Source organism: Dendrobates tinctorius, unplaced genomic scaffold, assembly GCF_039654945.1.
Source record: "Dendrobates tinctorius isolate UK_male_01 unplaced genomic scaffold, ASM3965494v1 ptg000034l, whole genome shotgun sequence".
Taxonomy (NCBI): Eukaryota; Metazoa; Chordata; class Amphibia; order Anura; family Dendrobatidae; genus Dendrobates; species Dendrobates tinctorius.
The window spans coordinates 10,913,791-10,927,521 of record NW_027361702.1 but is presented as its reverse complement, the minus strand read 5'-3'; the positions used below and the strand labels follow the sequence as shown (position 1 = coordinate 10,927,521).

General features: G+C 46.2%; 1 protein-coding gene across 1 annotated transcript in view; it reads left to right on the top strand.

The window, feature by feature from the left end:
* Window positions 1-6,611, top strand: part of XKRX (XK related X-linked) — a 30,794-nt gene extending 24,183 nt beyond the window's left edge. The window contains exon 3 of the mRNA XM_073573099.1: window positions 3,229-6,611. Within this exon, the coding sequence (XP_073429200.1) occupies window positions 3,229-3,950 (722 nt within the window). The 3' untranslated portion in view covers window positions 3,951-6,611. The remainder of the gene's footprint in view (window positions 1-3,228) is intronic.
* The last annotated feature ends 7,120 nt before the right edge of the window (window positions 6,612-13,731 follow it).

Sequence of the window (13,731 nt, the reverse complement as noted above, 5' to 3'; positions counted from 1 at the left end):
AGAGGGGGATGGACAAAAGGATGGAAGTACAATGTCCTCATTTAGATGAAAACCGGTAACCACCTCGGGAAGAAAGGACGCTCACTGCTATGGTTATGTCGCAGCTCCGAATTGGCCTACGGGCGTCGCCCGGTTCTACTGGACGTGAGTGGCTGGGGTGGAGCCTAGCGCATAAAAGGCTTCCAGCGCCGCACGCGGGCGTGCTAGCGTCATTTGTGTTTTGGTGTGTGGGTGGATACTCTACCGCTCTGTCTGTATGCTTCTTTGTGGTTAGCACTGGTCAGCATCAGATAGGTAGTGTAGATTTTGCCTTTCCGCTTGAATTAGCACCTGTCTCGGCCACGTGTGCGGATAGCGCGGGTTAGTTGCGGGGCAAGCTCAACCCACATGGCTTATTCCCTGCAGGTTTATCAGGGTATTGCACACCTCTTATTTTTTTTAGTGCCGCTCGGTGGTTAGCTGAGCTTGGTACTTATATTTTTGTTCCACTTGGTACTCTGCATAGCATTCGCTCTGTGTGGTTTTAACGCAGCGTGTTCGCTTGTTTTTATCCGTCATTTGTTCACACTAGCAGAAGGGTAAAATCTCTGCACAGCGGACCCGATGGTGTCACTGGGGCAGCCTAGGGGGCGCTATCAGGGGGCACATAAACGAACGCAGGGAGGGGAGAAACCAGGCACGCAGTGCGCAAGGACCTGAGACTAAGCAGTGAGCACAGGACCTGGAACTAAGCAGTCACGTGGCCAGGGGGCGGAGTCATGGCGCGTGAGGACAGGGAAGGCAGCTGAGCGCACTGAGAACAGTGCACAGACAGTTAACGTAGTCAAAGGAGAGCCAAGGGTCCAAAGCCAAATGAGAGCGTGGTACCTAGGGATAAGACAGATTAAACAGATGAGCCAAGGGGTCAGATAACCAGGAAGGACGGGGCAGTACAATGCAGGATACAGAGGCAAAAGTCAGGGGACAAACCGGGTCATGCAAAGCACAGAGGCACAACGTTTACGGACAAGTAACCTGTGTCAGCAACCACAAACCGAGTATACGGAAGTATCACCGACACCAAATCCAGGAACTGCCAACATTAAATAGCTGCCCCAGAACAAAAGAGAAGCTAACTAAAATTAACCCTGACCTGACCAGGATGGAGGCGGAACCATCCTGTCCAGAGTCATGACATCCGGGTTGCGCTTGCACTTTATAATTTATTTTAATTTATTGCAATCCACCAACCCTAACAGCAGCCCTGTGTCCACCTCCTACTGACACTAAGCTAAAACTGATGAGCTTGCTGCCATTTGGTGGGTATATACTGCTGGGGAGGAGTTAACCCCTTTTTTTCCATAGTTAGTGTCAACCTAGTAGCAGCAGCATACACCCATGGTTACCTGTGTCCCCCCAATGAAATGAGAGAGAAAGTCTCATCGATCCCAAAATTGCATCAATAAAAACATAGCCCTGCAAAAAATAAGCCGTCATATAGCCAAATGTTTCTGATTTTAGAAAATGGTGGCACAACCCTGAAAATTATTTTTTTAAACTTTACATTTCTTTTTATTCACCACTAAAATAATAAAAACACTGGACATGTCCAAATTGGTATAGTAATAAGCGTATTGATGAGCAGAATCCTACTGCAAGGTTATTTTTACCACTAAATGTACTCTGTATAAACAATTCCCAAATAACAATGTCAGAATTTCGTTCGGCTTTTTCCAATTTATTCCCATTTGGATTTTTTTTGTCACATTTTTAAGTTCACTATGTAGTAAGAGGAGTGGTGTAATTCAAAAGTACAACTCATCCCACAGAAAAAGCCCCTATACATATGTAAGGGTCGGCCAGGACTATAGTCGTGGCCAGAGACACTAAAGCATCAGTGTCCAGGCCTTCCCTCACAGAAAAGTACAATCCACTCTTCGGCGTACCTGCATCTCCAGGTTCAGGTCCCCCTTGGCACTTCCCAAGCGGCGATGGCCCATCTCCAAGGCGACTTCCAGTAACTGAGACACTGTCCATGGTAACTTGAATGGTTTCTTAACTGACAACTTCACACAATACATCCACAGTTGGCACATCGTAGATAATACATTCATCTTTACTTGCTTCCTCAGCTTTTCCCACTTTGCTGACGCTTCTATACGGTGACTGGACCATCTTGTCTTAGACTGCTTCCCAGTTTCTTCCTTGCCTAACCTTGCCATGATGACAATTCCTTCTGCCTGTTTCGCCCCAGACTCGAAATCATCCGCCACCTGGTTTAGTTGCCTCTGGAAAAACATCCGACCTGTCTGTACTGCTCCCCGTGTAGTTACAGCATCCTTCTGTTCTTCAGCCCGTCCGACTCCATCCCTAAAAGTATCCCCCCAAGCGATGAGTCGCCACATATTAGCTTCTGTTCTGGCTCACTGTACCAATGCCCAATAGCTGAGGATAACTAGGAACTTCGCTGATTAATGTTATGTGGCTGCTGAGCCATCTTGGGCCTATAGCCCATGTGGACACTTCGGGCGCCCCGGCCCATCTGAACTAACTTCCTTCTAACCTAGCCTTAACTCCCGGCAGCCCCACCTACACTTAGCTCTAACTAGCTAAGAATTCTACATACTAAACTGCCCCCCTCTAGTGTCCAAAGGGTGCACTGCACTTTCCCTATCTAAAATATAATATAACACAGCACATTTACAGGAAATGGTAACACAGATATAATTATAGCAATACCATTGATTCTTGGTGGTAATACTTGATGACATCTAGCAGTACCACCCGATTATTATCAATACATAGTAGAAACACATTAAGAACTACTACGGAAGGAAGAGCAAGGAAGTAGTATTATTTCACCCCCTTACACTTATATGTGGAAAAATAAAGTTATGGCTCTGGGAAGATGAGGGGAAAAAAAAGCTCAAAAACAGAAACTTTTGTTGTGAAGGGGTTAATATAGTCATAAATCAGTTGAGAGCTCTTAAAATTTTTTTAAAAAAAATCACATTTGCTTGCTGACAGCTACTCAGTTAACTCCTTCTGCAGCCAGCCATAGTGAGACACAGGGGTTGCAGGAGGCAATCAATGCAACGTTTTTAATTAAACCCATTTTTAGACTCTATCGCATGCATTTAAGTAAGTTTCCAAAGGTGGACAACCGCTGGACCGTTTGTATAAAGAGCTACTGAGCTAATTTTGTATGTGACATTGTGGCGTAAACATGTTTTCTTGTCTTTCTCGCAGCCGTCCTCATGGCCATGTCTCTGGCTTCCACCACTTATGGTGCTTTGGTTCTGAACGTTTTGGCCATCCAGATCAAGTACGACGACTACAAGGTGCGTCTGAGCGTTCCCGCCTTCCTCTGCATCATCATCTGGCGCTGTCTGGAGATCGCCACCCGTGTCACCGTGCTGGTGTTGTTCTGCTCGGCACTGAAGGCCTGGGTGGCAGCCGTGGCACTGGTAAACTTGATCGCCCTCTTCCTTTTACCATGGGTGAACTTTTGGAGGAGCGGATCCAGCCTTCCAGAGAACGTGGAGAAGAACTTCAGCAGGTTTGACACGGTGTCCGTCTTGGGTACGGTCACCCTGCTCTACTCGGCCATCAACATGTTCTGCTGGTCGGCCGTGCAGCTCAACCTGAGCGAAAGGGACTTAATCGATCAGTCTCAGAACTGGGGAAGACTGAGCGTTCATTACACCGTCCGCCTGCTGGAGAACGCCGCCCTCATCTTACTCTGGTATTTCTACAAAGAGGACGGCTTTGAGTATTTCTGTTCCCCCTTGCTGGTTGTGCAGCTGTTGGTGGGGTACATCGCCGCCGTCTCATTCATGCTCCTGTTCTACCAGTATTTCCATCCTTGCCGATCTCTTTTTAGCCATAATGTTTCTGACTTTATATTGTGCGTTTGCCTAAGAGCGAAGCCAACTCATGTCCTCGTCGGGGGAAAGGAGACGGATGTGTGAAGGAGGATTGTATTAATGTGAAGGCGTGCCATCCAACCGCTATCAGGCGAGCAGCGGTGTCCGTGTGTTCCTGCAGTTGCTCACCGCCACCGTTATACCAGGATTATTATAGGCGATGGCGACAGGTGCACGAATCCGTCCCCTCTTCACTATGCCACAACTGGCTGCCGCAACCATTCACCGCCAGGCTTTAGGTCTCTGGTCACAGTTACCTATGGAAAACCCAAAATTAATTTTTCACTATGGAAATTTTAGGATTTTGGATTTCAGCTGCTGACATGTATTGGGAAGAGCCAAAGATGTTCATCACATGTGGGGCTCTCTGAGCATGGGCAGCATTTTTTCATGGTATTTTTCCTTTTTTTACGGAGGTGGAGAGAGTGGAAGTTGTAATTCAGAGGGAGGGTCCTTATATTTTCCAGTGTTTTTTTTAATTTTTTTTTGTTTTGTTCTTTTGCGGACATTAGAAACATCTTAGTAAAAGCATATTAAAACCATAAAAGCCACAAAAGTAGCTTTATAAAATACACATGGAATTCATGGCATTATTTAGAAGCCGGGCAATGAAGAATTCTGACATCTTTGAGATAAAGGGAGCCGGTCAGTCGATTTTTGATATTTAATCTGAGAGTTGCATATTTTAGAGCCAGAGACCCTGATTCCATGGATGTCTCACTTATTAGGCTGTGTGTTGTTGTTTCAGTGTTTTATCAGCAGGAGATTATCACTGCAGGACTAGGTGTCACCTGGCAGGCAGTGCACCTAATCTGTAACCACGCCCCCACTACTGATTGGTAGCTTTGTCAGCAATCTGCCAATCAGTGGTGTGGGAGGGGTTATACACAGCTCATCATTCTGCAAACTGCTACAACAGAGAAGATAGCGATTCCTTCAAAACTGCTGAAAGCTGCCCAGTAAGTGAGACATCACTGGAATCAGGGTCTCTGCCTCTACATCATGCTGCCCCAAGGTTACAAATTCTCTTTAAAAAAGAATTTAGCAAAGCAGAAAATGGCTGTAGTGAGTCTCAAATTGGAGGGCACTTTACACGCACAGCTTATTGACGGCAGTGTGAACAGGGCATCACTTGGGTTTTGTCCAAAGCCATTTTTGGAAGCAAACATTGTTCGCTGATTAGTTGCTGTGGGCAGCTAAAGTTTCAAGAATTTTTAAACACTTGGAAAAAAATATATATTTATAATATAAATCTCTACAACTTTCTGATATATTTGTACTTAGAGAGGTGGCCCCCTTTTCAAGACCCCAGGTCCCGGCTGGTCCTCTTTCAGCCTTTTGATGGATGCCATAGAGAACGTCCTTTGTTGCCACATGACCAGTGTGTGAAGGGGGCTGGCTAGCGGAGTGATGCAAAGGCTGAGCCAGCCCCCTCCTGTCTATGCATTGGGGTTTGGCTTTCTTTTTCACAAAGTGCTATCCCTGGATCTCCTTGTAGAAGAGCCAGAAGAAATCTGATCATTTTTAGGGGGATTTTTATTACAGTCTGTTACTTGTGTTGTGTAGTTATATTTCCAGACCTCTCACCACTCACATTCCTTCTCCTTCGTCACCTCTGGTTGTATCACTGTTTATTGCTTAAGGCGGTTTTATTTTCAGTATTAGGGACTCTTTAGATAATTAACTCTGGGGTTGATAATTGTTATAGGATTTGTCCTTTTAAAAGGCGTCATCTATGATCGGGAATACAGATGGGACGTTTGCTCCAAGCCCGAGCAAATGCCGGATGTTCGACCATGCAAGTCAGTAAGTCTGTGGAAACTATCACACTGCACTCGGATGACATCTGAGCGCAGTCCGATTTCCTTAGACTGACACAATGGAGTAGATGGGAAAATTGTTTTTACCACTGCTTATCATCTGAGAGTATCTGATCAAGCTGTAATCAAAATTTTATTTATTTATTTTTTTTTATGATAAACCAGATTCTCTTGGACAAGAGAAAGTCCGGTTGTCTGTACGTAGCGTAAAGAGGATCGGTGAGCAGATTTTTGCTGTTTAATCTTCGAACAGCATAATGAAGGAGCTGAGAGCCTGATTTGAACGATCTGTAACTTGCTTGACTGTAGTTTCCATGTAATCAGTCTTTATCAACAGGAGATTATCACTAGAAAACTAGGTGTCGCGTGTCATGTAGTCCTTCTGCTCTGTGTAACCCCACCCCCACCACTGATTGGCTGCTTTCCGTGTACACTGTCTGCACTCTGCCAATCAATGGTGTTGGTGGTGTTATACAGAGCTCCACATTCTGGCCACTGCTACATCTACAGCAGAGAAAACTATGATTCTATCAAAACTGCACCAAACAGCCCAGTAAGTGACACATCCCTGGAATCAGGGTCTCTGACCCTATATCATGCTGCTCTTAGATTACATGGCAAAAATCTGGTGAAAAATTCCCTTTAATGTTATGGGTAAAAAATCTACTGTAGAAACAGAGCGACACTGGATCAGTCCTGATGCAATGCAAATACTGGGCAGCTTGGTGTAAAAAAGGCAGAATGGTTTCCTTCTTGTTGGTTATAATGAGACTGTAACCCTTAAGTGGATAACTACTGCTCAGCTGAAAAGTGGAAGAAACAAAGCGCAATAGGGTCTAATCCCATAACACAAGAGTGTCAGGTAAAGGGGAGATGCACTCACCTTGCAGAGTTGCTTAATGGCAACATATAATTAGCATACATCAGCTGCTGCACAGACATCGGTCGGGAAGTCAACACTTGGAGAAAGGAAAACGGAGAGAGGTATCACTAATGCGCTGCTGAGACGGAATATCGTTAAAAGCAAAACATTTATTTAAAAGGTTTATAAGTCTACATGTTTCGAGGTCACGCCAGACCTCTTCATCAGGACAAACCTGGTTGTCCTGATGAAGAGTTCTGGCGTGACCTTGAAACGCGTAGTCTTATAAACTTGTTAAATACATTTTTTGCTTTTAATGATATTCCGTCTCAGCAGCGCATTAGTGATACCTCTCTCCGTTTTACTGCTAAGAGGCAGATGATCATGATTTTTCTACAATTTTTGTTATGGATAATATTTTTTAATGAGCTGTTACATCCTGGGATGATTGAGGCTAGGCTATCTGCCGTTACAGCAGTCCTTCACTGCACATTGCTGTTTTACTGTATTACCATTGGTCACCTACCGTGGCGGTCTATCGGGCTATCAGATACGTTCGGATTTCCAGGTTCCGGGATGTGTCTGACAAATAAGGCTTTATCCCACCAAGGGGCCGGTCTCCGGTAAATCTTCTCACCAGGCGTCTTGGGATGTTTCAGGAATTTTAATTTTAGCATAAAGGGTGGATCCGTTCAACGGTGTTGTCCGATTGTAGCGGGGGGAAAAGAGGAATCCTGAAACGACACTTTCCTCCAGGATCCGCCCCTGAGGTACAGACACTGGTGGGCCCCTGCCGCCCTTTGTTTACAGGCTGCTAGCAATGATGCCGCTATGAGAGTGTGACTGCTGCAGCCAGTCAGTGGCAGCTTGGTGATGCCATTAGCAACGGCGTCAAATGTTTACAGACCGTCAGTACGTGCCTGTTGCCAACCGGCTGACTGGCAAGAATTGGAGGTCCGGTCTGGGATTATTGTTCGCGAACAGATAAAAAAATACACACAGCAGCGCCCGATGGAGCTTCACAAGAGAAAGACCTCATTCACGCCTTGTTTGTATGGATTTACAGTGTCCACAGTAAGACCACCACGCTTTCACCACCGGCGTGTGGCTGCACAGTTCTAACACCCTCTTTAGATGCTTCGTCCTGTAGCACAGAGTGTTTGCAGAAAGGAGACCTTTTAAATCTGTAGAGTAAATGATAGAACATGGTGCAAGTGACTTCCAATTTCAGGATTAGATGTTAAGGTATATCAAAACATTTACAAGTTGTTTTTTTTTATTTTGGTACACCCTTTCACTTCCCAACAACCCCTTTCAGCCAGTGCTGTGTGAGATGTTGTATGCAGGTAGCCACAATAATGAAACTCCTGAACCGTTCCTATTGCTTTACATGAGCAGGAGACACGAGTCATGGACATGCTGGATTATTTTCACTGTTTGTTCAGGACTACAGATGTTTACTATGTGTTTAGTTTTATACAATCCCTACAGGTTACTCATCGTTGTACATTTACATCCTGCATAAATTACTGAGTCCATGTTTAAGTTATAATAGATTGCACAAACATTTTCTGAAGGTACTACTAGTCATCGGATTACAAGATTAAATAAATTATGTATTAAAAAAATGAACCGAGTAATCTCAATCACTTACAGATGCTGCAGAGACCATAATTATCTATTATAACGAATATTAAGATTACTAGCCCTACATTTTGCATGATCAGTAAATGACTAAAGGGGTTATCACACAGACTAAGTACATTTTCATTAATAGATCTTGGGATAAAGATAACATCCACAATTGGAGATGTTTTTTAAAAAAATGTTCCTGTGCTGCGATACATGTGCACCTGCTGTATACTGTGTAATGGCCGTGTCTGACCATGCAGCGACAAGATCTGACCATAACAACATACAGTATCTCCAGGGCAAGGGATGGAAGAATGAGTGATTATACAGACAACATAGCAGTGGCTTACAGCTGCGGCTTTCTTTGTGGTAAAGCATTACTTGCCTGTTTTATCACAGGAACAAGTATTTTCCCTTCCCCATGACAGCACCGCAGACATGAGAGATGGTATCCGCCCCCAGGAAACCTGTAGCAGAGACATAAGAAGGGGGCGGCACCTCTCTCTGTTTAGTTTCCTGTTTCCTGCAGGCGGATGCCTGGGGCAGAGTTCATACCTCCGGAGGGATCCCCCTCTGATGATAGCCCGCCAAGAGACCGAGGGCAGCGGGGCGCGGTGGCGCGCGCCTGTCAGCCCGGCTCGGTGGGCGCTGCAGCGGTGCTCCTCGCGAGACTCCTCGGCGGCCGCTCCTGTGGGAGGCTGGGCCGGGGGAGGCGTGGCAACCACGACGCTGGTGCCAACTGAGTGGGGATGACTTCCGGGTCGCACCGGAAGTGACGTCGCACGCCGGGGGAGCGGTGTACTGGGCACTTCCGGGAGGGAGCAGTCCCAGAGGCGCGCACCACTCCATAAAAAAAGAAGGCACGAGGTGCCACCGATCCCTGAGAGGCTGCGTAGTAGGCTCCGGGGCAGCAGAGCCAGACCAGCAGCCAGGCGGCTAAAGGCGAGATGCGAGCACAGGAGGAAGAACCACAGGCTACCGGGGTACCCAGAGGGTCCGGGTGAGTGCCTTTGTAAGGCAGCACATTATACTAACGACTACCCTATGTCGTGTCTCTCTTAGGGAAAGGCCACATCAAAACAGAAGAATAAGGAGTGTGCATTATGCAAAAAGGCCCTAGCCAAAACTTATGAGTAGCGACTCTGTCGCTCATGCATTAAAAAGACAGTGGCCGAAGAGTCACCATCCCTACTCCAGAGCATTAAAACTATGATCCGGGATCAAGTAAAGACAACAGTCAAAGATGAGTTGAAGGAGCAGACTACACTTAGCTCCGACGTAACCCCAGCTTCACCCCCACCTCCTCTTCCTCCTACAGAAATAACTACCGACATAGAGTCTTAGGAAGAACAAGGAGAGATAGGGCCCTCGGACTTAGACCTAGACTCCTTGGACGAGGAAAAGGGTCGTCCTTATTTTCTATCCGCGGACATTGGGAAGTTACTAAAACTTGTAAGGTCCACAATTGGACTTGAAACACCTAAAGAGCCAAAGTCAATTCAAGATGCTATGTTTAGTAATCTTGAGGGGAAAAATGGAAGGTTTTTCCCTTTCATGATAACATGTTAAATCTAAGAGGGAATGGAAAAAAACCCAACAAAAAGATGTCCATACCGCAGGCGCTCAAACGTAAATACCCGTTTGATGAGGACTCGAGGTATGCGATAAATGGGAACAAGCTCCCAGACTTGATGCCGCCATTGCAAGTACCTCCAGGGGGATAGCATTGCCATTTGAGGACATGGGCGCCTTAAATGATCCCCTTGACAAGAAAGCTGATGCATTTCTATAATCTGCTTGGGAGGCATCGGCTTGGTCGTTTAAACCAGGGGTAGCCGCCACTTGTACAGCACGTGCCATGGTCAAGTGGTTGGACGAATTAAGCGAGCAAATAAAAAATAAATGCCCAAGGGAGACACTGCTGGAAGCAATACCTTCCCTACAAAAGGCAGTGGGATTCCTGGCTGATGCCGCAGTAGATTCTGTCCGAGGTGCTGCCCGTGCATGCGCCCTTTCGAATTCAGGCCGCAGAGCACTTTGGTTAAAAAACTGGTCAGCAGACTTTCAGTAAAAAGTCAAACTCTGTACCGTCCCTTGTGAGGGTCAATACCTGTTTGGGAAAGCATTTGACGAAATTTTAGAAAAAGCATCAGATAAGAAACGGTTTCCACCCCCCTTCCCTAGGCGTTGGTGGACTGAAGCTCGCTCGTCCTTTTGTGGAGCAGGGAATAGAGGGAGCCGAGGGCGGCCAGACGATAGAGCCAAGCGGGGCAGACCCTGGAGGGAAAGGAAAGAGAATTCCTCTTTAGTAAAACCACCCCGAGACCCGATACTAAACAATGACGCCAGGGCGGTTGGGGGAAGGCTTCAGTTCTTTGTCCATCAATGGGTAGCATTGCCCGCCTCAAAGTGGGTAACCGACCTGTTAGCCGGGGGCCTACGACTAAGTTTTCTAAGCCTTCCACCTCAACGAGTAAAAGTGACCCGGGTAGCCAAAAAGAATCAGGCCACGCTGGAAAAGGAGATTCAACTCCTCATACAAAAAGAGGTACTAATAAAAGTACCGTATCATCAAGTAGGGAAGGGGTTTTACAGCACTCTGTTCCTCACGCTAAAACTAGATGGGTCACTAAGAACAATATTCAATCTCAAAGCCCTGAACCAATACATCGGAACAGAAAAATTCAAAATGGAGACCTTGGGATCAGCAGTGAAGCTACTCGACCCGAGCTGCTACATGGCAGTGATAGATCTTACCGATGCCTATTACCATGTGCCAATATGGGGGGAACATCAGAAATATCTAAGATTGGTAGAGATCGCTCAAGTCCCAACTCATCTCCAGTGTCAGTGCCTATCCTTCGGGGTATCAGTAGCCCCTCGTATATTTACGAAAATCATCGGGGAAGTAGCGTCCTTTATAAGAAGGGAAAACATTCTGTTGGTACCCTATTTAGATGATTTCCTCTTCATAGCAAACAGCAAGCAAAGTTGCGAGAATGCAGTCACGGAGGTTCTGGAAATATTGACCAGGTTAGGCTGGATGATCAGTCTAAAAAAAGTCCAGATTAACTCCAGTTCAGTCACAAGAATTCCTTGGAATTCAGTTGGACTCATTAAAGCAGCAATGCATTCTTCCAGAAAGGAAAGTCAGGGCTATCCAACAAAAAATACAAAGGCTACAATCCGGTCGAGCCATATCAATAAGAGAGGCAATGTCGCTCCTGGGCACTTTGACAGCAACAATCCCAGCAGTCCGGTGGGCACAAGCCCACACGAGAGAACTACAGTGGCAGATCCTATCCGAGCAGGGGAGAGGGCCTTACAATTTAAATCGGGAGATCATTCTCTCACCTCAGGTGCAGGAGTCCTTAAAATGGTGGCAGAGCACCGAAAATTTAAACAGATCAGTGCCCTGGACTACTCAAAACATGGTGGTACTAATCACGGACGCAAGTCCGAGTGGTTGGGGAGCACACATAGAGAAACGAACCCTACAGGGCCAGTGGGAACCCATAATGAGGGATGCATTCTCAAATCTAAAAGAACTGGCGGCTGTAAGGCGAGCCCTTCTAGTAAAACAAGAAGTTCAAGGGAGGCATGTCACAATATTATCCGACAACAACACGGTCATAGCATACATAAACAGACAAGGGGGTACAAGGTCGGCAACCCTTATGGCAGAGGCCAGGGAATTATTCGCGTGGGCGGAAAACAATCTGTCCTTGTCGGGTACACATTTAAAGGGGGCAGACAATTATCTGGCCGATTATTTAAGCAGTCATGTATTACACCAAGGAGAATGGTCCCAAATCAAAAGATATTTGGGGAAATCTGCGCTGCCTGGGGCACACCGGAGGTAGATCTGTTTGCGACAAGAGAAAATCGAAAAGTGAACAGGTTCTACTCCCTAAATCCAAGAGAACGGCCAGAAGGGGTGGATTCGCTACTACACCGCTGGAAATTTCGAAGCTCGAGTAATCCTGGTAGCGCCCTTCTGGCCGAAAAGGGCATAGTTCACATGGCTCATACGCATGTCTATCTCGGAGCCATGGATCCTCCCAGATACCCCGAACCTGCTATACCAGGGCCCAGTAGAACATCCCGAGTTCACAGGCTGCACCTCACTGCATGGAACTTGAGAGGTGACTCCTTCTAGCAAAGGGTTTCTCAGTTCCGTTAGTAACTACCCTGCTCGCTAGCAGGAAAGGGGTAACTTCACGTAAATACCAAAAAATTGGGGCTACCCTGGGTGCGTTGTTTGATCAAAAATTGGCTGACCACCCATGGATCTATAGGTTCATTTGGGCCTCCTTTACATCCAGGCCCTCAAAATTACCATCTAAGGTGGCTCCCTGGGATCTAAATTTAGTGTTAAGGGCACTGACATCATCTCCATTTGAGCCTATTGCTTCCATCTCAGTAAAGGCACTAACTTTAAAAACAGTACTCCTGGTGGCCCTGACTTGAGCTCGACGTGTCTGCGAGCTGCAGGCTATATCTGTAAATCCCCCATATGCCACCTTTTGGATGATAGAGTGATCATAAAAACTGATCCGGCCTTCCTACCGAAGGTGAATTCCAAATTCCACAGGGAGCAGGAGATAATTTTGCCCTCATTTTGTCCAAACCCTAAATCCCAGGGAGAGAAAACCTTCCATTGCCTAGATGTCAGACGTTGCCTGCTTCAATATATAGAAGCCTCAAAGTCATGGTGACAGTCATCAGCCCTTTTTGTCTCCTTCCAGGGGACAAACAGGGGTAAGAAAGCTTCAAAGTCAACGTTTGCACGATGTCTACGTATGGGTATTGCACTGGCTTACTCTTCCTCAGGTCAGACTCCCCCACTGGGTGTAACAGCTCACTCTACGAGAGCCATAGCCACGTCCTGGGCTGAAAGGGCAGATGCTTCTGTTGAACAGATTTGTAAGGCAGCAGGTATGGTCCTCACCATCCACTTTCTTCCGACACTATAGGCTAGACCTAGGGCCCTCAAATCTGGCCTTTGGGGGAAAAGTGTCTGCTGTTGTGCCACCCTAGGAGTCTATTCTATCTTTCCTCTCATGTCTGCGGTGCTGTCATGGGGAAGGGAAAAAATTATATTACTTACCGGTAATTTGATTTTCCAGAGCCATGACAGCACCGCATTGTTCCCGCCCTATCTTGGTGATGGTTGTGTGGTACACCAGAAAATTTAAAGTTGTATCTGGATATGTAAATTTATGTGAAGATATATATATATATAGATATATGGAGGAAAAAAAAAAGGAAAAAGAAGGTGGATATTAGTGACATTGTAATATAACATGTATGTAAACTAATAAGGCGGTTACCTTTGCATACTCTGAAATAAACTGAGGAGAGAGATGCCGCCCCCTTCTTATGTCTCTGCTACAGGTTTCCTGTTTCCTGGGGGCGGATACCATCTCTCATGTCTGCGGTGCTGTCATGGCTCTGGAAAATCAAATTACCGGTAAGTAATTATCATTTTTCTGCTGCATCTGCAGTCTTC